Raw genomic sequence first — 24,498 nt, 5'->3', positions numbered from 1 at the left:
CTACTGGACAAAGGCGTCCCACAAGGACTACCATAACGTTTGGTCCTGCACTGCTCGCATCCAAGTCCAATGTCGTAATATTCAATTTCTGACGTTAAAAAAGTATGATACACGTGAAATGAACGATGGACCTAAACACAAGTATTAGAGAAAGTACACGTAACAAACAAACGACATGCAGTTTTATAACTTTTACCCGTGAAATGGGTATATTTCTGAATTCATCACAATAACGTAGCTTTATTAGCAATAATAACACGGTTTTACAAAAAAATTGCATCTAAATTTTTAGTTTTACATACGAAATGCCAGAAGCGGTGAACATTTTTGTAGTGTAGATTTAATTTATGTATACAGATACATAGTTGCGTGCATTTAATATATCTTGAAGTATATCTTTACGGTACTGAACTGTTGACTGAGGGAGTTCATATGTTTTAATTACAATGGAACTGGTATAATTGTTAATGACAGCGTTGGTCGTGAAAAATTGTGGACTCAATACTAAAGAATGTTGTCAGAAAATGCCAAGTTACAAAAATGAAAAAAGATGGAAAAATTTGGCTCAAAAAAAGATTTAATATTCCATTATATTCATAGTCATATCAATAAACGACATAATTCGACAAGGCAATATTAGATAGCGTTACTGACGACTGTTTATTTTTTATTGTTTGCAATAGAGGTGCTCAATTTGACTACTTTTTTGTTAAGTACGTGCCTTAGTGGGTTATCTGTTTTTTAATTCAACCTCCAGCAATTTGGTTAAGGTAATAAGCAACATACTGCTTAGTTATCAAACCAAAGATGATAATGATATTATAATCAGTGGTAGGTGGTGATGACAATGATTTTTATTCAAACAATCACATCGACAAAGCATGCAGAAGTTATAGCACAATGTTGATAGGTAAACAAACTTGAAACATGAATATGCCATAATATAACACATACATGATCGTCTAAGACCTCAAGTGCAATTCGTGATCATTTCACTCAAAATTACTCCCTGAGGGATTTGAACCCACTATCACACCTTGTTTTGTAGTCCGGTTAGCGATATTTTCTATTTCATTGTTGCTGTAATAGCATAAGTAGTTTTCAATCAACTATGCCTAAGGTTTTAATTGAATACATAATTAACAATGCGTGCTTCTCACACAATTCTTTTCTAACACACTTACTTCGGCAAAAAACAACGAAAAATTCACAATCAAAAGTTCAAAAGGGTTTAAGGTCAATCTCAACATAGCCTCTTCTCTACCCTTTCATTCAATAAACAACGTTTTCCTTTTCACTCGCACACTGTCTAAGCCTCTCTCTACACTGGCAACATTTCACAAAATTGCACCTAACTGTCTAGTAGAGTCGGTCGTGCACGCTTGTTTCTAACAGTGTGGTACCAGCCTAACACCGTACCCCCGATCCGAGCGTACAATTCATTTCATGACCGCATAGGCTATATATTGAGCGTTGTTTGCACGAGAATCCACAGTCTTTTTTATCAATCCGTCCCGTTTACATCAAAAATGTACGCTAAAGTGTTAATTTTGGCAGCTGCTGTCATCGCGGTGACAGCGAGAGACGATTTAGGAGTCAGATACGCCATGAGGATATACGAGGACTGTCAACGGAGTGACGGGATTATTCCTTGCTTGAAGAAGAAGGCGATACTGTTCTTCGATAGAGCAGCGAGAGCAGAGGCGATTCCTTTGGTGGATGGAGTAGAAATTGTGAAGACATCGGAATCGGAGGTGACACCGATCAGTGAGAATGACATAGAGTCGAATTTGCCAAGGAATTTAGCTGACAAGAATGAAGCTTTGACAGATATGCTGTGGGACAGGATTGCGTCCTTTGCCAACTCCAGGACGATCCAACTGTCACTTCCTAAGATCACAGGACAGGACCTCAATAAGGGCGTCGAAGAAGGTAATCATTTTTGTTTATTGTAGATAAAAAAATAGCTTTTTTGCATATTTCCTTTGAAAAAAGTTCAATATTATTAGATTTTGCATACATACAAATATATTTAAGTTGTTGTCATTTACTTAACTATAAATGCATGATTCATTCAAGCTCAAAAGGCGCACAACTCTCTCATTATTTTTATTGCAATACCTAACCTTTCTTATTATAATTTTCATTGTGATTCCACTAATAACTTCAACTATCATTTTCATCTCCTATATTCATATATGCAAACGTTTAATTACTCAAACCCGCACTTTCCATGCAAATTAGCAAAGTTTTCATCATCATAATTGACTTAAAGCCTTAATTAAATTACATTCAATGACATACAGTTTTGCATTCACTTGCCTAAAATCATCAGCATGACTTCCGCTCAATCGCCTGGCGTGACTTTTGATTTTATCGTCGTTGATGAAAGGAAGAACATTTATCCTCAACTTTGAACTTTCAAATCATTGTTCATATCAATATTTTGATGAATATCATACAATACATTACCTTTAAGCAATTGAAACATTAATACAAAGGTTGGAACATGATAAACTTATAAATACATCCCTAAAGTTAGTCTGAAACTTATTGAAACTAAACAGTAGGTATTATATTTTGTTTTCACAATCGTTTAATTTTTCATTTCATCTAATATTTGGATGTTACATGAATGAAATTAAACATTAAAATAAACATTTGAATATCTAGGCAAGTAAGTCAAAACATGTTAAGCTTCTCTATCTTTCTTTTCATTACCTCTAGGACATTGGTACCTACACTAGATTTTTGAGTAAATATAACAAACGTCTACCAAATTATTTTTGTTTTTTGTATGAATAACTCAAAAATTGCAAAAATGCAAACACCAATAGATCAAACCATACTCAAACATTCATTTAACATCATAAAACTATAATAGCAGTATTTTAATTATTAATTATTTGTCTATGTAAAATTAATTTACGGTAAAAAAGCAACTCATGTATTATTATAAATGTTATTAATTCTACTCATTATCATAGCCTATACTTTATTGATTATAATAAACGATTATTACAGAATATAAACTGCGATGCATTTTATTACGCATGCAAGATTCAATTAATTTTCTCAATATTCTCTTCTGTGTGATTAAAAGAAAATGAATTGGAAATTAATCGAGATTTTTCTCATGGAAATATCAGGAACTGTACTATTTCTGTGTCACATGAATCGTATGTGACTCACGTCTATTGTTACATCTTTTGTGCTTTTTACTGTGTACATTTAGATATGAATCATCTGAATAGAGACGTACAAATAAGTAGGTCAATGGGATGAAAAGCTTCAATGAACTTCAAGGAGCTTGAAAAAGCTTAGGTAGTTTTAAGACTTACTAGCGGCCGCCCGCGACTTCGTACGCGTGGATCTCGTTTTACCCCCCCTTCATCTATCTTACGCGGTTCAGATTTTTTCATACAATTTTTTTTCCAGCTAACTTCCGTTCCCGTAGGAATTTTGCAATATCCTGTTGTAACTAAGCTTTAAGTTTACTAAGGTACCTGCATGCAAAATTTCAAGAGTCTATCTTACGCGGTTTAGATTTTTTCATACAAATGTTTTTTCCCGCTAACTCCCGTTCCCGTGGGAATTTTGCAATATCCTGTTGTAACTAAGCTTTAAATTAACTAAGGTACCTTCATACCAAATTTTAAGGGTCTATCTTACGCGGTTTAGATTTTTTCATACAAATGTTTTTTCCTACTTACTCCCGTTTCCGTGGGAATTTTGCAATATCCTGTTGTAACTAAGCTTTAAGTTTACTAAGGTACCTGCATGCCAAATTTCAAGCGTCTAACTTAAGCGGTTTAGATTTTTCATACAAATGTTTTTTCCCGCTAACTCCCGTTCCTGTGAGAATTTTGCAATATCCTGTTGTAACTAAGCTTTAAGTTTACTAAGGTACCTGCATGCCAAATTTCAAGCGTCTAACTTAAGCGGTTTAGATTTTTCATACAAAAGGATTTTCCCGCTAATTCCCGTTCCCGTGGGAATTCCTAAGTATCCTATAACCTGCCCAGGAGTATGAAAAATAATTGTACCAAGTTTCGTTAAAATCCGTCGAGTAGTTTTTGTTTCTATAAGGAACATACATACAGACAGACAGACAGACAGACAGACAGACAGACAAAAATTTTACTGATTGCATTTTTGGCATCAGTATCGATCACTAATCACCCCCTGATAGTTATTTTGAAAATATATTTCATGTACAGAATTGACCTCTCTACAGATTTATTATAAGTATAAGTATAGATTTACTAAAAGGAAATCTTTATTCATTTTCGATGAGCGACATAATAAACTTACAGAAAAACCAAAGCGCTTACATGTTTAGTCACATACCTAATCATTTTTTTAGTAAGTATTTAAGTTACAAAAGTGTATTTTAATTAAACTGTTATTATTTTAAGTGTATATTTCATGCTCTAATGAATCTTAATGATGTACCATCAAAATCTTCAATTTCGACCAACAAAACGTTTTCAAAACCCGTAGGAATTCACATAACACCACTATAAAACTGTTATAACCACAAACACTGTTTCTGCCATTAACACCGCCATATCACCCCATAACCACTAACTAAATCGAGAGAAACCACAATTACCAACATCGATTTACAACAATTCCATGGATTATGGCCATTTGCATCAGTCTTGGTCCAGTAATGGGGTGATCTAATTTCTAAGCCATAAAGCTTTTCTTATGGGAAAAGCTGTTTAAGAGCGTTGCAAGATGCGTGTAAATGACCATGCGTATTTTAAAGAAAAGCAGTTACATGGCTTAAATTTTTAGTTCCAGTTCCATTCTTTCTTATTAAGGTATATTGTGTTCATGATACAAACAACTTATAAAGTAATTGAAATAGCCTGAGCCTCCCCCTTTAGTCATTTCCTCTATTTTAGCTCCTGTACAGCCAGGATCTAAAACTTGGCCTCCAATGAAACTCAAGCATTAAAGGAGTATAAATTCTATGATCAGGAACGTAATTTTTTTCATTTAAGACAGTGAACTATAATTTTTCAACTATTTTGTCATGACAAAGAAGAGCTTTTTATGATATTCGGCTATTTAGGTAAGACCTAAGGTCACAATATTCAAAAGCTTATAAAATAGATTCCCTTCATTTTTAAGATTAGTTCGTGATGAAAATCTCATATTTAGGAAGAAATAAGAAATAGATAATATTTTTATTGTAAACAAACTCACCTGAGTCAGAAAATCGGCAGAAGATCCTACAAAAGATTAATGTTACGCAAAAATACAAGCCTCTAATTCGTGATGGAGTCGTGAAAAAACCATCGGAGAGTAAAAAGTCAATGGTCAGTAATTCGATAGAAAGTCAAGTATTTGAATGATGGTGAGATCAAGCAAAGGTCACAGTAATCTTTAATGACTCGAAAACATCAACTATTGTTCCAAAAATGATGGGATTTTTGTTGTTAGGTAATCATCTGTGATTCGACGTGGTGGATTCTCACGCAATTTTTGAAAGAAAGTTTTGGGCTGGACGAAAATATTAATAACTAGCTGACCCGGCGAACTCTGTTCCACCTTAAAGGCAATAAATAAGCCATCGCAATTTTTCCTTATTTGCTCACCGTTTAGACCTACCCTGGACTACGACAAACATTTTAAAACCAAAATCAGCTCAATCGGCCAAGCCGTTCTCGAGTTTTAATCAGACTAACGAACAGCAATTCATTTTTATTTATATAGATAGATAATCAAATCTTTTTTGTAAGATTTTTATACGGTCGATACGATTTTATTCCAGTAATATACTGGCAATGCCTAGTGTGGAAGTCTGCCTTTTTGTTTTTGTACTAAGATTAATCTGGCAATAGATATTTTCATTTGAGTCTTTTATTCATAAGTGTTTTCTCAACACAAACACTTCTTTATATCTTTTAGATCCCATTTTATAGGAGATCCTAAAATATCACGAAAAAAAATTACAACGCAAAAAGTACCTCATAGTTTCTCCCGTAAATTTTGTCAACAGTAGCAATTACTCGTAATAGCAACTATTACTAAAGTTTATTACATCGTTTCATTTCACTAACGTTGAAGTTAATCATTTCTACTTGGGGAAGTGTATAAATTCACGCGATGGTATTCATAGGTGACAATGTTGTTTGCGAAAATGCGTGTTGAAATGACACGTCCGTGATTCTGTTAATTCTTTAATATCTTCATTAGCTATTTCTTTCTCTAAGTTGCTAATAACTTAGTTTACCAACATTTATTTAGAAGCTCAATCTTAATAGATTCTGTCCGGTGATTAGTGATATTAAAATTTAACAAATCAAAAGCTTCTAAGTCTATTAGGTACTCAAATTTGAAGCAAGTTTTGGGCTTCTTTCTGTACGCGGCTAAGATTTTCATCCATTAATTTTCGGGCTCTCCAAACAATAAAAATACTTATAATTCAACGAAAGTTATTTTGAATGCGTAGCATCGTTAATTGCTGGCAAGAATTTTTAATTATTGACCAATCATAATGCCTGTATATCAATTTTTTCATGCATCAGGTTTGTAGAAAATAAATCCCCACAAGTCCACTGACACATTTACATATTGAGGAGTTTGTGTCATTCAAATCAAAGTTACCAGTTTTACGTTTGTCTAACAAAGTTACATTAACTGTACTAACGAATATCCTTACTTTTCAGCAGCATTGATTCCGGAATATTTTGAACATTTTGAGACAAAGATAATTAAATTAAAAGGATCTATGAACTGCATTTAACATGTCCATCACCGAATTTTCCAGGGCGAGGCAAGATGAAGAAGATGATGAGCATGATGATGATGGGCGGCGCGATGAAAATGGCGGCCATGATCCCACTGGCCATCGCTGGGCTGTTCGTGCTTGCAGGAAAGGCTTTATTGGTCTCCAAGGTAAATACAATCCCTTACTTCTTATAACACATGACGTCACTTGATTGGTATCAGATAATTCTTTATGTATTTTATTTATTAGGACAACAAGACAAACAAGAAAATGAAATAAAGCTAAAAATGCTAAGAACTAAGTGTTGTCTTAATTAGAGGCTACAACGGCATGCGTCGTGGACAGTTTGATTACAAAATTAAAAATTAATAAACGAAAAAACACAAAACTAGGTTTCTCAACAAAGTAGCATCTTTTCATATTATTTATTTAAACTTTAATGCCAAAATAAATTTGTACATAAGGCGAACTTAATGCACTAAAGCATTCTCGACCATTATGATTCGTATTATGTAGGCATTTTTCAGGATTCATAATTCAGGAAATAACAGTTATTAAATGTTAGGTCATTAAAAAATTATTAGTTGTCCATTGTTACTGCATAATATTTGCGCACTATTGTTTTATCATTTTACCTCGTTAGGATGCATACTCGTACCTATGACATAGTAATACACAATATAACATAATATCGGAAACATTATAATTTAATTTTATACAATACGTTTCTAGCGACGCTTGTGTACTTTCTATACTTACATACATACTTACCATTCTGACCGGTGAAGCCTGCAAAATCTCCTGAAGCTTAAATACTGGTTACATGATGTGCAGAATCTCTAAATTTTAGTTGATGCTATCATAATTGCAATTTTGAATTTCTCAAAAGCATTTGCATATTTTTAATATTTAAGTACTAGAAGAAATATTGTTTTAAAAATAATAGTCTTTTTAATTTCAAAACATGTCTAAAAATTTCATCTTCGTCTTTCTGTAATTCAGCTGAAAAATAATTAATTTAATACATTTTTATTCCGAAACACTAAAAAACGCAATTATTAGCTACCGATATTTTGTCACGTCCAATATTTTAAGTTGTCATGAAACACCAATATATCAAGCAGTCAATCAAAAAATATTAATAGTTATATTATTTTAATAATATTTTTTAGTTAATACATATTATTAATATTTACCGCGTCATAAACTTTTAATATTATAATAATATTATCATACTTATCATCATCATACTTTTACATACTCGTAAGTACGGGACTATTCCCGCCTCTCGTTCCCATCGCTGCAACTCCTGTGTAGCCAGGATCTACAGCTTGACCACCAATAAAAACCCAACCAGCGAAGGTCAAGTTTGACCCGGTGAAAGTTCATAATAATAATATTACATGTTTAAAGACACACATAAAGCACTTTTAGTTTCTTGAACTGTAATAATTACCACATAAATATGCATACTATTAATCCCACTCAACCAAGATGGGTTTATCTAATTACATACGCTAGATAAATTCACTACTTTCTTGTATTGTTTCAGTGAGAATTCCCATGTTTAATTTATGTTAATACTTCCCAAACATTAAACATTTTACTCTATTTTCATGAGAAAATCAACACCAGAACAATTTATTGTTCAAAAATTGTTGGATCGTTCTAAAGATCTTGTGAAACAATTAATTCTAAATCAATTTTTATTTCTTATCAAAGTATCACTACGAGAATAAATAGTGTAAAATTTACTGCTTTTCGCATTCAAATGTGTGAGATATTTTCTCAGTGCATTGTTATCAAATCATATACCAACATCACTTACTTAATGAGTTTATTATTAACTAGAACACACAAGATCTTCTGCTACAAAAAGTCATTCTTGCCTTAATTATAAAACCGCAATTCGATCGTCCACAAAATGATATGTCATCAATAGAAATGGAGAAAACTCTTAATTATAAATAATTGAGCCTTAATAGGTATCAAGCGATCTATTGTATGAGTTCTCATATACGTGGGAAATGTATCATTAGGTGACGTTCTATCTTAAGAGAATATGCTTCAAAGATCTATGTCAGATACTGCTGTGCGCACTTTACTATGCAGTGAAATTTTGACCTGGCTTTAGATGGCAAGAATTTTGAAATGCAGACTGTATTTTTTGTGAATTCTTTGGCTGAAAGTAAGTTTTAAATGAAGAATGCCTAGAATATTTACACACTATTTTGCACGTAGGCTTAAAAGTAAGTCACTAAATACGTCTGCCACTGCGACTGCCTACATCTATATGTATAGTATGTATACATCGACAACATCAACTCAAATCAAATTAAATCAATAGGTTTTTTGCTTAAAATATTTTAAAGAAGAATACCCTTATTCATAATAAAGCAAACAGCGTAATAGGTAAACGTATTTTAATTATTGCACTGTTTTGTCACTTTCTATCAAATGGTGACCGCGCCAAGTAATGTAATGAGATAAAACAATAGTTAAAATAAGTTTTAATAAGCTGTTTGCATATTGAAAACTCTCCAATAAAATATATTACCACCCAGTATAAAAGCTCAACCCAGGAGTCGAACATAAATTGTCTCTAGCCTGGTATACAAGCTTAGTCACTTTCTTCCAGTAAGATGGGGTCAATCGTGGGTCTCGTTACTTATAACTAGCACTATCTGTACTGGTTTCTCTATTATACATAAACTAGCTTTTGCCTGTGGCTTTGTATGAATTACAGTCCCTTCAAGAAAGACTACAACGACTCCCCCTTGCGGCCTTGCAAAGCCCAGGATATTGACTGACAGGTCCTAGTGGATTGAAATTGGGCAGCTTGAACTGCCTACTTTTAAATAAAACAAATGCTCATTAAATCGTGTAAAAAATAAGTGTGTAGTACAATGTAAACAGATATCTCTATACACAGAATCAGTAGTATAAGGACGAAGCACACTGTCTTATAAACCCGGAAACGGATCGTAACCGTATCAACTCGAGGCGGTCAGTATTGTACCTAAGAGGTATCCAAGATGATGAACTCATCGTATTAGCTAACTGAAGTTTGTATCCCCGTATAGAAGCTCCAAAAAACTTTTTTATACGGCAAAGATAATAATAAAACAAATACTTGATATAATACTTTAGATGTCTGGGCAATTCGGTGTGTACTAGTGATAGTACATCTCGAAAATTCACATATTTTAAAAGGTCACGCATCTCTGTGTATCAATTTATCTACACCTTTCACAATTTTTCAATCAATACATTCACCAGAATGGGTCAAGTTCTCTTGATGATAGGCTTATACATTCGTTAGTGATAATTGTTTGTGTAGTGAAAAGGTAACTTGACATTTATTTTTACAATACTACTTACGGCGAACGAAAAAACATAGAAAGTTATTGCAGGCCTCAAGTGCGTTATAGAAGACTTGGTTCGTATTTTTCTATCTTTGTGTGTAAAGTGTAACATGTCATGTTTTAACTGTGTTGCAAGTAAGGATCATTTTATTTGTTTCTTTATAAATATACTCGTAATATTATTAACTTTTGATATTCCTTGGCAAACAAATAAATTTTAAAATATTATGTAACCTCTATGCTTAATTATTAAGCCTCTATGCTCTCACTCTCATTCAGTGTTACACAATTAAAAATTTGAAAAAGAAATAGTGTTGATCGATGGTGTACTTCAGAAAGCCTAAAGAACACAAGTGCTTTTGAAAGTACAATCAAATCCTATTGTCATAAGATAAGTATTTCTTCTGGGCATACAGCGGTAGAAAGTATGAAACGGATTTGCAGCCCTTTCTATAAATTATCGAGATCTAGTTCTGAGATATTGAATTTAGTTCTTCACTAAGAATTCCTATAAGTACCTAACTATAGGAACCAATATCAGCTCAATCTGGCATCCCTGTTATTATTAAGAAATATTTTTGTAATGTTTTCGTAATTTAGTTTTTAACCGACTTAAAAAAGGAGGAGGTTCTCAATTCGGTTGATATTAATTTATTATTATTTACTTATAAGTATCAAAATAGTTGTTTAAAGCACCATAGTCCATAAGTGACCCACTCCAGTTTACTTAGGCCCGATTTGACCAAACTTTTATCCGAGAATAACTCCTGGTACATTGATAGTTTCAGTATGGGAAATGTGTCAAAATGACAAGTTTATTCCCTTAATAGTTTTAAAACCTGTGTGTGGAAGAAATCGCCTTCGTTCCATCGAAATTTACTACTTTTTTGCTGTCTAAATCGCAATAAAAAGTGTATCTGTTTATTTTAATACAATTTGAAAACGAAATTGCCAATGGTATTTTAATTAAACTTGACTGTAATCGGTAATCACTGTTATTTTTATAGTAGTACTTTCTAATTAAACATAAAGAGCAGGTTAACAACACAATTAACCGAAGAAAACTATAAATTCCAGCCAGGCTTTGACACAGTTGGAAAATAATACCTTAAGATAGAAGCTTTAAGCGCTAGCAGACTGTGGTTAGCTAAACTGCTTGGGTATGGTCAGAAAATTAATTTTGAAATTAAATTTTAATATCGTACTTAAAAGCTTATAGGCGGAGAATTAGCTGAAGAATAAAAATGATGATATAGGATCGTCAAGTGTTAAAATAGGTTCGTGCATCAACCTGTGTGAAAGAAGCAATATTTCCTAGCGTTTTTAAAAGACTGTAACTAAATATATTTTCTATGTTGACAGTAGGGAATTACGTGGTTATAGATTTTGAGCTAACAAACAATTTTAATTTTTTTCTTTATAAGCTAAAATATCGAAGAACTGACTTCATAGTATAGAAAACAAGATTTTGGAGCAGAAAATAATCTAAAAATCATAAAAATCTTACTAAAGAAACAAGGGAATCTGAACTAAATATATTTTTTCACTCACCGTTTGTCACAACCGAGATTTTGTATTTTCGGGCTGGCACCATTTTATTTTAACTTTGACAAACGTCAAAAATCTGTCAAACTCCATACAAAAAACACAGTTATAGTTGCGGTCAAAGTTCGGTGGTGCAACTCAGCCTAAGACTTCATCGTAGCTTACATTCGCGATAATTCAATACAGATTTACACAACAGACTCTATAATAGAAGGCAAAAGGTTTTTATCAATTACTTAAGTCGTTAAGTCAACAATGAAGAATAATAATATGTCAAGGCCACTAACTCTATTTCTTTACTACACAATGTACTGTACTAAGTACACACTAATATGATGACTTGCCTATACTCTTTGGAGTTTTCAAATATACTTTTCTGACAGACGCCTAAATTTAGAAAAGTGCTGAATTTCATACGCCACTTTTATCGTTTATCCAATCTCTTGTTTTATTAGAAAACCACAAAAAAATATTCCATAAAATTATGAACAAATCTGTTGTAGTCGAAGGTAGTTTGATATTATAATATTGTGTTTGAGGGCTTATACTCATAACAACAATGTCTTGGAATGTACGAAGATTATCTTTAATTAATTTTAAAACACTTGTTACACATTATTAAAATCTGGAAGCAATATCTAAGAGTAACAATAACACATGGTCATCATAGCGTTTCTTTAGTAACAAAGACTAACACGTTGTGAGGAGAGGAGACCCAAAGTTTTATTAACTGTCTGTTATTTGAAATGCTCTACTGTATTTTTTTTACTATTGTCAATATCGTATCATCAAACTCGGCCTGAGTTTTAATTAAGTTTTAGGCGTCAATTTAAAAGAGTCTTAGGATGAGTTGGACCACCTAGCTTTAACAATAACTATAACGATAACGGGTTTTTTTTGTATGGAGTTTGACAGATTTGTGACGTTCGTTCAAATTAAAGAATGATGGTGCAATTCAGACTTAGATGTCTTTAAAAAAATATTATGTAGCTTCAATATAATATTCTTATCTGCAGTGAGCTTAATGAAATTATTTTGCTTTCTTGATAAAATCGTTTGTCATCTATTATCGTCTCCTACGAAAATTTATACGTAGCTATTTTTAAAATTCTGTACCTGACGCTACTCTCAGCGATATCCCATTATAGGCAACTAAGCTGTACTGTTTCTGGAACAGCTGGGACACGACTGAGTTCACTGCCATCTATGTACTAAATATAGTACATTGCTGTTGAACAATATACCTTGTTATAACTGCCTTAAGGTGCTACAGTGTACACCTTGATGAGCCCGTACATTGTAGCTAGAGGCTCATTTAAGTGAAACTTGAGAATTGACGGATATTTTGTCTTTGGAAAGATAATTACCGGTTAAACGTTGTAAGTACTTAGTAACAGTTTAACAGAACCGTTTTAGGGTTCAAGGTCTTATCTATGAAAAGCTACAAAGAAAAAATATAATTCGTAATTAACGAAGCAGCAAAGTTTAAGCATGAAAGTTATATTGAAAATTGGCTTAGCTTTTTCTCACTTACTCTTCAATTTAAATTCATAATAATCTACTATTTTATATTTGAAATAAATATTTACACGGATGAATATTATTAAATTTTATAGCTTTGTCCAATTATTTCGTATGTATAGCTGAAAAAAGTTACAATAAATGAAATTATTGTTAAATACCACTTTAAAATATTCCAACCAAATACTCGTACGTATAGTAAATCTTTACGTGTCTTTACTCTCAATCACTAAAGCTTACATATTACTATTATACAGCTACCTACTATAAATTTGTGTTATATCGGATATAAAAGGCTAAGTAACACATCAAACCAGGGCAATAATAATAACACATACGATGAAAGCTAAGTCTAATGGTTCCATAAACTACTATGTAAAACATCGCCCCCAATGACACTGACATTGACATTGATTTGCTATAGCATAGTTAACGGCACAGTTTACACAACGCACAATAATGAGAAATAGTTTTTACTAAGGTCGGAATAGGGTAAGTGAGCCGCAGGTTTTTATTTTACAGCCGACATTAAAGAGATCGGTCTTGTGGTTCCGATGATAGAACTTTTATACCAAAGCATAATAGATTTCATGACTAACGGCCGTATTCACAAACATTACTATGAGGTCTCACAGTGCGCGTGGACGGACAGGGTGACACACGAACCAGTCACAGAGCTCTATTCAACGCTTTTCGATTTGCTGCTTCACATAAACAAGCATCGTTTGTAAATACGGGTGCAAATTTTTAAATGAAAGACGCCTGCACACTAATATTAAAAGAAGATAAGATATGATTAGTTGTTTGTATTGAATAAGCTCCGAAACTACTGGATCGATTTGAAAAATTCTTTCACCGCGAGAATCCTACATTTGTGATGAACATAGGCGATATGAAGTTCGCCAGGTCAGCTGGTTATAAAACTTACTTATTTAAAAGTGAGTCCAACGATGTAGATGTAGGAACTTAAAAGACACGAAGAATTATATGTTTTCGAGTGAAAATTCATCCTAGACTGAATCTCATTTATCTCATTTAACATCAGTTGCGATTGCAGTCAAATACCTGCCTTGTTCTGCATAAAAAATCTGTGGTGTTTCTTTTTTATCACTTCATCCAATTTTGTTTTTGATATAATGTAAATCTCTTCGCATTTTAAATCATTCTGATATACAGCGAGACGTGTAGTGTACAAAGACCAAAAAATATTACAAAAAACGTTCGTCTTTTATTTCTGAGATAGCGACTAACTGACGCTGATGGCAATCAACGGACCTAATATTTCCAATTGCTATGTGATGATACCCACTTTCTATCAGGTGAACGACACTCGCATGCCATCCGTGAGTTACGGACATTATCACCTCAACTCATAATTACATCCATTAGAAAACTTACAAATGATTTTAAAAATTTAAATAAGCGTTGATATACCCTTTCATAAATTTTGATGAGTGAAAGTTCTCGACAATAATTAACTATGAAAGTAACGTAATTTCGGTCGTAACCTGCAATTTGGATTGACCTGTAGTTTATAAAGACATTTGAAAGGTGAAACGTGCATTATGAGTGTACGTGAGTCAAAATAAGCAAGCAACTCATTTATGTTTTATATTCAATCTTCGATGGTTAGTGATATCAAATTATTACTCTCCTGCCTTATTGATATAAAGATACTTTTTTCACAAGACTAACTGGAAAATTAGAATGAAAACAATAAATTTGACACATTTTATAAATAACTAGCGGCCGCCCGCGACTTCGTACTCGTGGATCCGTTGATTTACCCCCTTAGGGGTGGAGTTTCGTAAAATCCTTTCTTAGCGGATGCCTACGTCATAACATCTACCTGCATGCCCGATCCGTCCAGTGGTTTGGGCTGTGCGTTAGTAGATCACTATGTCAGTCAGTCAGTCACTTTTAAGTTTTATACAGGGTGTTTCTTGTAAGGTGTCAAGCCGAAGGCAGGTGATAGGTGAGCACTAGACCTATTGATTTCACCCCCATGTATGTTCTACGATTTTTCATAGTTTAGAAGTTATCGTTAATTTTGTGATTTTTTCAAATTTTATGACCTAGTAGGCTTTAAATTTTTTATCTTTTTTTTGGGTTGACTTTTTTCAGGTTTCTTTTTTTTGACAGATTCACTATTAATTGCAGATGTTTGAAAAAAATAATCACCCTCCTATCTTTGATGCAAGATACAAAATTTTTGCTAGAAACATAAAAAATATGCTTTTAGCAGAACATTCTAAAATTTTCAACTTGAAAATTTCGTAAAAAAAAACTTCCATAGGTCCAAAATAATTTTAAAAACTGCGCAGTTTTCTGAACTTTCATAATAACACAAAAAACATGTACTTAATAGGCCATTATTTTCTGTAATCGCTCCACTAAAGTGGTAAGTCGGAGATTCCGTTACATGTTTTTGACTTTCTTAGGACTAACTAATGTTTGCAATCTCCTAAGTTTACGTTACGTAGAACACATTTAGAGACAATAACTGAACAGAACATTTTTTTATCCACAACGAGGAAGCTCTTGCCCTTCATCTGACCTGATGGAAACTGATGGATGATCAGCGAGCTTCACCCGGAATCATAAGCCACAGAGAAATTGACTGTCCTAAAATTAAATAGGTGGTCTTACCACTAGACCACAGTGGTGATTCTTACTTTACGATTAAATTTGATATTTCTACCTATTAGTGTGTGAGAGACACGGAAAGTGTGTGTGTGTGTGTGTGTGTGTGTGTGTGTGTGTGTGTGTGTGTGTATGTGCGTATCTCTCTCTCTCTCACACATAATCGTAAAGTAAGAATCACCACTGTGGTCTAGTGGTAAGACCACCTATTTAGGACAGTTAATTCCTCTGTGGCTTAAGATTCCGGGTGAAGCTCGCTGATCATCCATCAGTTTCCATCAGGTCAGATGAAGGGCAAGAGCTTCCTCGTTGTGGATAAAAAAATGTTCTGTTCAGTTATTGTCTCTAAATGTGTTCTACGTAACGTAAACTTAGGAGATTGCAAACATTAGTTAGTCCTAAGAAAGTCAAAAACATGTAACGGAATCTCCGACTTACCACTTTAGTGGAGCGATTACAGAAAATAATGGCCTATTAAGTACATGTTTTTTTTGTTATTATAAAATTTCAGAAAACTGCGCATTTTTTAAAATTATTTTGGACCTATGGAAGTTTTTTTTTTTTTCGAACTTTTCAAGTTGAAAATTTTAGAATGTTCTGCTAAAAGCATAATATTTTTATGTTTCTAGCAAAAATTTTGTATCTTGCATCAAAGATAGGATGGTGATTATTTTTTTCAAACATCTGCAATTAATAGGGAATCGTTCAAAAAAAAGAAACCTGAGAAAAGTCAACCCAAAAAAAAGATAAAAAAATTTAAAGCCTACTAGGTCATAAAATTTGAAAAAAATCACAAAATTAACGATAACTTCTAAACTACGAAAAATCGTAGAACATACATGGGGGGTGAAATCGATAGGTCTAGTCCTCACCTATCACCTGCCTTCGGCTTGACACCTTACAAGAAACACCCTGTATATAAAAAATATAGATAAAAAATAAAAATAACTCTGAACGAACACACACACGTAATTATCTTTTCGGTAAGCTCGTAAATAACATCGTGATATCTTTCTTCTCTAATTTCACTTATTAATAACTTACAGTAATACATATGTAGAGAGAACAGCTAAAAAATACAATAATAGCTGTAGAGTCAACGTGTAACGCAGAAGTGTACGCGTAGTATTATCCTTTTTGTTTTGTTCAAAGTCAAAATGTATTTATTTGTATAGACTAATTATATAGTATTTACAAATCGTCAAAGATTATGCTCTTAAGGAGCCTCTACATGCAATCTTTTAACCCTATCAGTGCTACGAGACCAACATTTTGCAAGTGCTGAGAAGATTTTTATCATAAAAACATACATTATGCATTTATTAAAATAACCCGAAATGTGATTCGGATAAAATCACAAGAATAAAACAATTGTATAATCACCACTTATTTTTTACTTTTCATTCATATAATCTACGTCATTTACATGAAATTATCATATTATAAGATTGTTTGACGTAAGTTTTCGCGAATTGTTGACATTCACTTTTCACTATAAACCGTAATTAATAATTATTATGTAGAGCTGAAAGTTCATGTAATAATAAGAATTATCATAATACTGATGCAATTGTTTTTAATAAAAATTGTTTTAGTTCTTACATTATTGGAACTTGCAACTTATTTATTTATTATTTTCATTACTCTATCATCACATTACACTAAGCCTGGGTTGCACCATCTTACTTTAATTTTGACAAACGTCAAAAATCTGTCAATCTCCATACAAAAACCCCGGTTACCGTTATAGTTACGGTCAAAGTTAGGTGGTGCAACTCAGCCTAAGTGAATTCTTTTCAATTGAACTCCCTTCACACTTGTCTAATCACAACAAATGAAATTCTGAGCACGATCAATAAATCACGTACAAAGCTTTTCTTTAAAAGTTCAATCCATTCAGGTTATTGTTATATAATACTTTTAATATTATCTCCATTGTTTTTTAGTTTGATCAAAAAATTCTAGTCACGTTCGACTGTTTTTCGATAAAAAGTTTGGTTGGAAAATTATTGTGCTATTTTATGCTATGTAAAACGTTACTTTTAAATAAATAACTCTACTTACGAGTAAGACATACTAAAAGTTTTTTTTTATAACAGCATCGCGTATGTCAAGCCTAATGATAAGATATCAGCTTAACTATGACACATACAGTAAATGGAATCTGTACTGCAGTTGCCTGTGGTGCTTTACCTGTTGGTGCCTTGAATGTAATATCTTACTAATTTTAAAGCATATTAACCAGTTCTAACCATCTCAAAGATGTGGAAGGTTTCTAAAAGTTATACGATTTAACATAAAAAATCAGTTTTTTTACAATTAATCAAAACAAAAGAAAACACAACTCTGTTGTATCGATGTCACGGTGTCAAAATTCGGTAATTATTTTTCCTCTCGTCACTATTATATCTAATAGCATCTATAAGTATTAAAATAACTTGCTACGCGTACAGACGACAGCACGTTTATCTAAACTGTAGCTCTTATGCAGTCGTAATAAAAGCTGTTTTATTTTAAAAATATGTAGCTATGTGCTGTCGAGCGTACAAGCCTTTCCCTCGGACCTCTGACCTGAGGGAATCGTGATATGGGCCTCCGAGGACTTTCTAACAAATTATTTTCAACTGTGAACTCAGATTGTCGACATAGCTTAAAGGTTTATACTAGCACATATCAATTTAGAAAATAATACCTTTAGCCACGTTCTGGTATAAATAAGTATAGATAAAGCTGGACAACATTGTTAGGCTGAGTTACACCACCTAAATTTGACCGTAACTTTAACGATAACCGGTATTTTTGTGTGGCGTTTGACGGATTTTTGACGATTGTTAAAGTAAGATGGTGCAACCTATGGCTGGGTAAGTCCCAGATATGACATTGACAGGAGGGAGTTACTAGCAGTTACAGCACTTTTTGATCGAATCGAAAATGGAATCCGTCAAAACTCCATACAAAAAAGGGGCTTTTCGACCACTTTTCGACTGGTTTGCGATTATAATTTGCACTTTGTCTAGACCCACAGGGTTATTAGTTCCGAATTTTGATACTCTTCTCTAAACTCTTCTTTTCAGAGTTGTTGCACTTTATTTATTGATAATTTTCTTATTTCAAATCTCATAGGTTTTTTTGCTTTTGTGTTACAATATTCTTCAAAAATCTGAATGAATTAAATAAAAAAGAAGGCTCGTTGTCTCTCTATAATTCGCGTAGATAGTGGTTAATCAAAGTTACTGCGAATAAGTTTTGGCAATTTTGCAAATAAGAATTATGGAAATCTACTGAAAAATAATAACCTTCTCAGTGATAACAACTGTCTACAGTATTTTTGCGCATGCGTTATGCATAGCTTATTTTTATTGCTTTTTAACCTAGAAACAAGAATAACAACAAAAAATTGTTCTGAATTTGCTTGCATGTGTAAAAAATATAAAAATTCATATCAATGAATGTATGAAACATGAACATAGAGATGATTTAATTTGTTGCCAAATATTTTTTTTCTTTCTTTCTTTCATTATTTCTAATTATTAAAACATACCAAACATCCATTTAACATTCATTCTCACAAGAGAAAATTTAAAAAAGAGTCCAAATATTTATTAAAAATGAAAAGTTATAATTTCCTGTCATGTTCCATAGAAGATTTTTCTCATAAAAATCTAACCCTATCGTGCTTTCAGCATACTGGCCTTGGTAACGTCGTCTCTCAAATCCCACTATATTTTGATGAAAGCGTGCCCCTTGTTCTTGCGAATAAGCCCCCATAATTATCTATAAATATATCCCAATGAGAATGTGACGTGCATCTTTAGAGACATTTTACTATGAAGATGGAAAATTCAAATCGCTATAACTTCTTAAAAAGCAAATATTTTTGATTTGTAATCGCACTTTTTTATCTAAATTTGCTTATATAATCAGAATATAATAAGTAAAACTCATGCGCAAAAAAAATGTTTTTTTGTTGACTGGTGTAATATTATACATCTACCTTTACTTTTATCACAGGAATTAAGGTAGTTAACTGAAAATGATAGTAATATGTTTACCTTAGTCAATTACCCTGTCCTGTAATAATGTCATTAGATTTATTTACAAATAATAACTGCATAGCGTTAATGCTTTCGTGACCGGCGTAACTATTAAGTAATTTCCACTATCATTCCATAAATACACCAATAAACAAAAATGTTATCATTTATCTTGATCAAATACCACTGACATAGTTGTGCTGCTCTCGTAAAATACACTCTACATTAGTTAACTTAAGATGCATTTTGTAAAGTACGATGTAGGAATTTAATAAGTTTTGTAAAAACAACAGCACAGCAAACTATACATTTGCGTCGCAAACTCGCCTCTATTTACGTAGGACTTAGAAGCCACAGTGTTAAGCTTCATGTGCCTTCCTCTGTACAACGTAATACCACATGAGCGACCTTCGGGAACGCTTATGCTATGCTCCGCTCTACGCATTGTAATAAGGATTGGGATACCAGCTGATAACATTTACCCCGTTTTAGGGAGAATATTCCACACGGCCACTGAAAAAAATTTCAGAAAAAATCTTCATTGGATTTCCAGGAAAAATAAACGACGATCGCTTAACGGCTAGAGTACCTTCTGCACTCGCCACTCTGCCCGGTGAAGCTAGAAAAGCTCTTAAAGCTACCGGCGCGCGTCCCTTCAAAAGAAAAAGTTAAAATATTAAGGTGACCATTCAAGAGAAAACATTGAACTGTGTAATTAGTTTTTCAAGCTTTATTAAAATCGTAAGTAAGGTACTTCAGCAAAACAAAACATTATTCAAAAATGGTCAAAATTATTCAACTGCAAATATTAAAAACGTAGCTGTATTTTCTTTCAAAGATCTACCTATCTACCAGTTTTTACCAAGCACGACCTTATCTGATCTTAAAAACCAATTACCATTCAAATTCATTTGGCATTGCATAAAACGTGGATATTACTAACCCAACTTGGCCACACCGAATCACAGGACGCAGTCATCTTAGTAACGTTCTTTCAACTAGACGTACTCTGTGTTTTTGTTTGTTTTTTCCACGTGGTTTTAGGAAGACAAAGACATTTTAATTTTAATGTCGCTTTAAGTAAATCTCGTGCGGCTTGTAATAGAATTGGAGCCGTGCGAGATTTATTTCGAGTGATGTTGAAATAACCGCCCCTGAAGTCTGCACACGTGTTATGGTGAATGTATGGCGTATTGCACATGTTTAAGTAAAGTATTTTAGTTTTATTTAAAAATACATGCAAACATTTTTGACTATTAATGGGTGTTTGGTACCCATCGTAGTGGGTGTACGAAGTGTAAAAACTACTGAATGAGTTAAGATAAAACTTTAGGAAACTTTATCATCAATTTAACATAAGTACATACTTACTTTATACATTACTGTTTTGTGATTTCACTGTTTCGATTTTTAGTACAAACTTAATAAAGCTACACAGTATTTGATAATCTTCTTGATAAAAATCCTTAGATATTTTTAATTTAATGATTATCAAACAAATATAAATAAAGCTTTAGGTACCTACTTATTGTTCACTCATAACAATAAAACGTAATCCCAACAAAAAATCCAAGTTCGTTACAGATTTTTTACTCCAACACTTTTTAAACTGGTACAAAAACAAGTTGATTCAACAACTGGTTTCTTAGCATGAATAATCAAAAGTCCTTGAAATATAAAACCGCATGCCTTCCTTTTGTTTAAGAATGTAAAAAGTCTAGTAGTTTATGGTCGCGGCTTAAGTGGATTTCATTACTTAACAAAAAATTTTAACTAACTCGGAGTTCATTTTACGGAAGAACATCCAGGGATTCCGATAGAACGAAGTCCATAGGCTCGATTGCACCATCTTATGGAATTGAACAATATTCTGACGTGTGAAAGTGTTAAAGAACTCTAACGTCAAAATTCTGTCAAACTCCATACAAAAAACACCAGTTAACGTTATAGTAAAGGTTAAAGTTAGATGGTGCACCTCAGCAGCAATCTTCCTACGTTTTATCTCCCGATAAAATTCATAAAGAGGTATTTTACATAAATTAAAGCTACGCATTCTCTGGAAACATAATAATAATATGACGTGTAACGTTGAATGCTCAACATAATATTTCACTAACGACGACGATAATAATATGATGAAGGTAGAGAAGCGAGAAGCACCTTGATGTCTTTAGGAAATCATTGAGGATTCCTTTGTCCAGCAGTGGACGTTGGACGTCCTTTAGCTGAAACGTCGAACGATATTTCATAAACATGTGACATTGTCAGAAGTTCTAAACAGTTTATCACGTTCGTGCTCTGTGTCACCAAACAATCTTTCATCGCGTATTTGTCAACATTTTTCAATTGTTTTCATTCGATCTAAAACACGCTCTCTCTTTCTTACAGATCGCGCTCCTCCTAGCCGGTATCATGGCTCTTAAGAAGCTCATGTCAGCCAAGGGCGGCAGCAGCGGCCATGAAAGCCACGGCTGGTCCTCCGGAAGCGGTGGCGGTGGCGGTTGGGACCGCAGAACCTACAACGACGTCTCAGATCTGGCTTACTCCGCTTACAAGAAAGACTAAGCTGAATAAGCTAGGCTATAATAAGCTTATTATTACAAACTAGCCTATACAAGCGAAGCGAGCTAATTGGACTTATTTCTAAGTGATAGTAAGTTTAATTTAGCTTTTCCAGCTTTTTGAAGCTGAAAAATTCAAGCTTTCGTGAGCTAGATTAATAGATAAGCTTATTATTATTATAAGCCAGTGAATTTTTAAGCTTGTTGATACAAGATAGATTAATTTATAGGCTTAATGATACAGGCTATACAAAATACGGCTGTAAATTTGAATTGTTCAAAAAGTTAATGCGTTCATTTTTTTTTCATTTGATAAAAACAATGCCATTTACCATTCTTGTTCGTTAAAATAAAACTTAGAAATCGCTAGAGGCCTGAAGATTTTGAGTACATTAATTTTTCATGTCATTTTTTGAAAATTGATCCATAGGGTCAATACCTAGTACTTTTTATTAAAAGACCTTATTTATTCTAGTAATAAGACGTTGTAATATAGTTTAATTTATTTAATTTATTGAAAACCTGTGCCTGAATACTCATTAATTTGTAAAGTTATTTTTGTAATTAATGATAGTGGGGTGAATGTCGTTTAATTTTTGTTTTGTTACTTTTTGTTTGTTTTTGTTTATGTTTTGTTACTTTTTCTCTTGTTTTGTTATTCTTAAGTTGAATATAATTATGTTGGGCATAAATGTGTGTGGTACTGATACGAAAATGCATTTCTTTTTTGTAGATGGAAAGTTTTAAATAAAGTTATATGAAATAAAATATTGTGGTTTTGTGTAACACTAAATGAACGTAAATTAATAAAAATAACAGTTTTACCTTACAGCTAGGAAAAAATTTCAGGGCTAATCGGTAGTGTCTGGTGTTATACTTAAATTTTTCTTTGATTAATTAGAAAATTTAGCAAAACACTGATTTTCTCTACCTGGTACTGTTATTACTTTCTTTGAAGGAAGATAGATGCGAGAATCTATTGGTATGAACTGAACATAATTCTTGCAACAAGCCGTAGTAACGGAGATCCTCTTGCTCGATAGACCGACGACCTTAAGAATATAGCATGTAATAAAGAAAGAAGAATAGAGAAGGAGAGGCTTGCGCCAAGCAGTGGCCTGTTTTTTCTTATAAGTGACTCTCTAAATAACTAGACGATACTCATGCAAATAGGTACCTACTCAATCCTATCCTAAATATTAACAGTACGTAAATAAATCAAAGTAGGTAAACAAACAACTCAACGACAAGGTGGACCGACGACATCATAAAGGTAGCAGGAAGGCGCTGGACGCAGGCCGCTACCAATCGATCAACATGGAAATCATTGGGGGAGGCCTATGTTCAGCAGTGGACGTCTTATGGCTGAAATGATGATCATAAACAACTCAAAAATTAGGGCAATCGTATCACTTAGAACGTTTTAACGTTCAATCAATATTGACAAGTGATTCCATAATCAGGCAAATAATATTGATAACTACCCAAGGGACTCTAGCATTATCATGCAAATGTAAACCGATGAGGCACGCGACCAAAATAATGTATTATAATGAGGTATAGTAATCAATAAACGGTTCAAAAGGGCAATCGGTTAATCATATTTTTGAATAGACAATTACTGAAACGAAAAAAATTATGGCGGATGGGGCAGCAAGATTCTGGAGTGGAGGTAGGTCACGTCGTCGCAGTGTAGGATGTCTACCTATGAGGTCGAGGGAATCGAACCCACGACCTTTCGCTAACCGGGCGACTGCTCTTCCAACTAAGTTACTTAGACACTGGATAAACCCGTCGAAGTCAATGTTATTCTTCAGTTATTCGATTATCCCACAAGGAAGACCGACTAGCTCATAAAACTAGAAGGAAAGCACTGGATGCAGGCCGCTACCAACCGGCTAATCTGGAAATCATTGGGGGAGGTCTTTTTTTTATTTATTTATTTTCCATATAAATACACACAGTAAACATCAATATTTTCTGCCAAACTGTGACACAGTTTGTCGGCAGCAGTTCTCACAGTACTACATAGCCTCTAAATAACATTATACGTATAGGTACAGACGACGGCACGCCAAGTTAAA

At 33.2% G+C, this 24,498-nt stretch overlaps 1 protein-coding gene across 1 annotated transcript; it reads left to right on the top strand.

The window, feature by feature from the left end:
• The first annotated feature begins 1,478 nt into the window (after window positions 1-1,478).
• LOC114366385 (DUF1676 domain-containing protein Osi12) lies at window positions 1,479-22,548 on the top strand. The gene is made up of 3 exons (XM_028323249.1): window positions 1,479-1,932; window positions 6,785-6,912; window positions 22,242-22,548. The coding sequence occupies exons 1-3, from the start codon at window positions 1,530-1,532 to the stop codon at window positions 22,416-22,418; spliced, it is 708 nt and encodes a 235-aa protein (XP_028179050.1). The 5' UTR covers window positions 1,479-1,529; the 3' UTR covers window positions 22,419-22,548.
• Window positions 22,549-24,498: the final 1,950 nt, after the last annotated feature.

This window comes from Ostrinia furnacalis, unplaced genomic scaffold (assembly GCF_004193835.3).
Source record: "Ostrinia furnacalis isolate ACB-3 unplaced genomic scaffold, ASM419383v2 OfSCF0629, whole genome shotgun sequence".
Taxonomy (NCBI): domain Eukaryota; kingdom Metazoa; phylum Arthropoda; class Insecta; order Lepidoptera; family Crambidae; genus Ostrinia; species Ostrinia furnacalis.
The sequence above is the reverse complement of the archived record's forward strand: the minus strand, read 5'-3'. Positions and strand labels throughout refer to the sequence as shown.

What these genes read in the sequence shown, in the direction of transcription:
- LOC114366385 (XM_028323249.1), top strand. Translation starts at nt 1,530, where the DNA reads ATGTACGCTAAAGTGTTAATTTTGGCAGCTGCTGTCATCGCGGTGACA. An exon ending in CAATAAGGGCGTCGAAGAAG is followed by an intron (nt 1,933 to 6,784) that starts GTAATCATTTTT and finishes CGAATTTTCCAG; the next exon opens with GGCGAGGCAAGATGAAGAAG. An exon ending in AGGCTTTATTGGTCTCCAAG is followed by an intron (nt 6,913 to 22,241) that starts GTAAATACAATC and finishes TCTTTCTTACAG; the next exon opens with ATCGCGCTCCTCCTAGCCGG.